Below are 2580 nucleotides of genomic sequence, written 5' to 3' on the forward strand. Positions count from 1 at the left end.
AAAAAATAAGTTCATGACATTTAGTTGTTGAACGAAAAAAACCATTTCTTTCAACTTTTGCCATTTCCATTATTAATGATTGAAATCCTTTAGTCTAAATTCTATCAATTATTATAAGATTCCGGCGAGTAAATTCTTCGACGTGATCAGATGATAATCGAGAAGATCTAAACATTCATTATCACTTTGTTAACATGATAAGATATCTAAGAATCGGAATGGTTTTAACAAAATTAAAAATTAAAAGTTACTTGATTAATTCAATGTCAGTTTTAGAATGGTGTTTGGGCATCAATGGTTATAAGTATTGGATGTACCATACCGCTTATCGTAATGGGTTCTGCAGCATCGGCATTGTACAAAAAGAAACATCCTTATCCAAAATAGTGATTTTTAATTTTTTCAAATTAACTTGAAATTATTCCATTTCTTAAAACTTGATCCGTTTTTTTTTTGTCAGTTCATTCCAAAAACATTCAATTCAATTTTTAGCATTGTAAATGAGCCAACAAATACAGATGGACAAGGAGCATCAGGCACACTTGTTACTGATTCCTATGACGTCAGAAGTAAACAGCAAAAATTGTGAGTCCTTCGTGAATCAGCAAAGTGTGTCAAATTTCATGAAAAAAACTGTTGATATGAGAAGAATATCCGTTCAATTGTAATAGTTTTTTTAAATTTAATTTTGAAATTAGACTTGCTTAGATTCAAAATTATCGTTCCCTTCACTTTTTTCTTTCAATTTTTCAGAGTGTATCCAAATACCTATGCGATGTATTATGGTTATCCGCCACCCTATTTGAGAACAAGGAGTTAATACGGTACAAGATATCCGGCAATATTATCTGGAAAAGTTATTATTTGTATTTTCGAACTATGATGGGTTAATTTTTGAAACGTTTTACTCTGTCCCTTTTTCTTTCTCTCAACTGGATTTCGAGGGAACAATTTTGATAATTTGTTTCCAACCGAATTATTTTTGTCTTTTTTTTCAAACATAAACATGTAATTTCTTTTTTTGTTAACTCATTGTTTTATTAACTTATACAATTAGAAAGTTGGAAATTTGAAAATCTTTTGCAAACATTTTTTGTAATATTTTGAAAATTTTACGAAAAATATATTTTTCATCTGTTAAATTTTATTATGATTATGTTTTCCATTCGAAAGTTTATCTTTTATCATTTATCATTCATACCAATTCATGCAATAAATTTTTTCCTTTTTTTACTACTGAATATGTTTAATATTTATAATATAGCATGGTTTATCATTCATACTAATTTTTAATTACCATTATATTTTCCATCAATATGGAAATGTGGAAAATGAAGAAACAACGAATACCGTATCAGCCATCTTGAAAAGCATCGAATCAATGGATAAACAATTAACTTTGATTGTAAATGAACATTAAATATGAGGAAATCATTAGAGTTAATTTAAGTTCCATATGGCACAAATAAGCTTAATTAATATAATTTCATTTTAATTCATTCACAACTCATAAAATGTTCCGCTTTTTTTTTCCTTAATCGCTTTCCAGATGTTTCATTTTGGATTCCGAATGTTTTTTTGCTTTTATTTGCGTTTCTGTTTTAAACATTTACATTTAACGATTTGTCTGATTAAAACAAAATGAGACAAATGGATTTGGTATGGAATATTTGGGTAAGGGATGAATTTTTCGTTTCATATCAAACATGTACCATTTTCACACCTCACCAGATGTTCCGGATAAGGCGGTCTTTTCCTTTTTTTTTGAGAATCAATTTTTCCTTTTTTTTTTGAGAATCAATGTTTGAATTCTGAAATTTGAGATATTATTCTGTATGAGAGAGAAATTATTTTGTTTGTTTTTTTTCTGTCTCCTTTTTTTCCTTGATTAAAAAGTCTTTTTTCCTACAAAAAAGAAAGCAATAAATAATGTAATAAATTTAATCTCAAGTTTGCTTTATTAAAAAAAAAAATTGAAATGATAAAAAAATTTCTTTGCTTAGTCCGGAAAAAAAAAATCTATGAATAGACTGTATGACTGTGTAATCGTAAAATCATTATCGAAAAATTCCGATTCCGGAAAGTTTTGCTAACAAAAATATTTTCCGAAATGTTTGCATTCATTTTCCCTTTTTATTCCTTGCAATTGCATTCAAATGATTCAGTTAGCCAAAAAAAGTTTCAATACAATGGTGAAATGAATTTCATCCCTTTTCAATAACGATAAAAATTCCATTAAAGACGAAGAAGAAGAAGCAGAAGAAGGAGAAGAACCTCCGAAAATCATTCCATCTCCATTTTCCTCTCTTTCCTCCTTTTTTTTTCCTGCTTTCCTTCTCCTTTTTTTTTCTTTCCCTTTACTTTTTTCATTTCTCTCGCTCTTTCCCTCTTTTTTCTGTCTTTTAAAAATGTGCATTGAACAAAAATTCGTCATCACATGAAAATCAAATGCAAAAGTGGGATAGCTTTTATACTATTGGAAGTATTGGCCATTTGCTCCGGTTCAACCGGATCAATAATCATGTGAAAAATGTTGACATCATTAACGTTTCAAATAGACGTATCAAGTAGTGTCTATCC

General features: G+C 28.4%; 1 protein-coding gene across 1 annotated transcript; it reads left to right on the top strand.

Annotated features, from left to right (window-relative positions):
- Positions 1-294: 294 nt before the first annotated feature.
- Positions 295-932, top strand: LOAG_14497 (hypothetical protein; the record flags this gene model as incomplete). The annotated part of the gene is made up of 3 exons (XM_020448815.1): positions 295-386; positions 493-585; positions 754-932. 3 exons carry the CDS (start codon positions 295-297, stop codon positions 818-820), a joined length of 252 nt encoding a protein of 83 aa, XP_020301067.1. The 3' UTR covers positions 821-932.
- Positions 933-2580: the final 1648 nt, after the last annotated feature.

The sequence above is a fragment of the Loa loa genome (assembly GCF_000183805.2).
Source record: "Loa loa unplaced genomic scaffold supercont3.342, whole genome shotgun sequence".
Lineage (NCBI taxonomy): Eukaryota > Metazoa > Nematoda > Chromadorea > Rhabditida > Onchocercidae > Loa > Loa loa.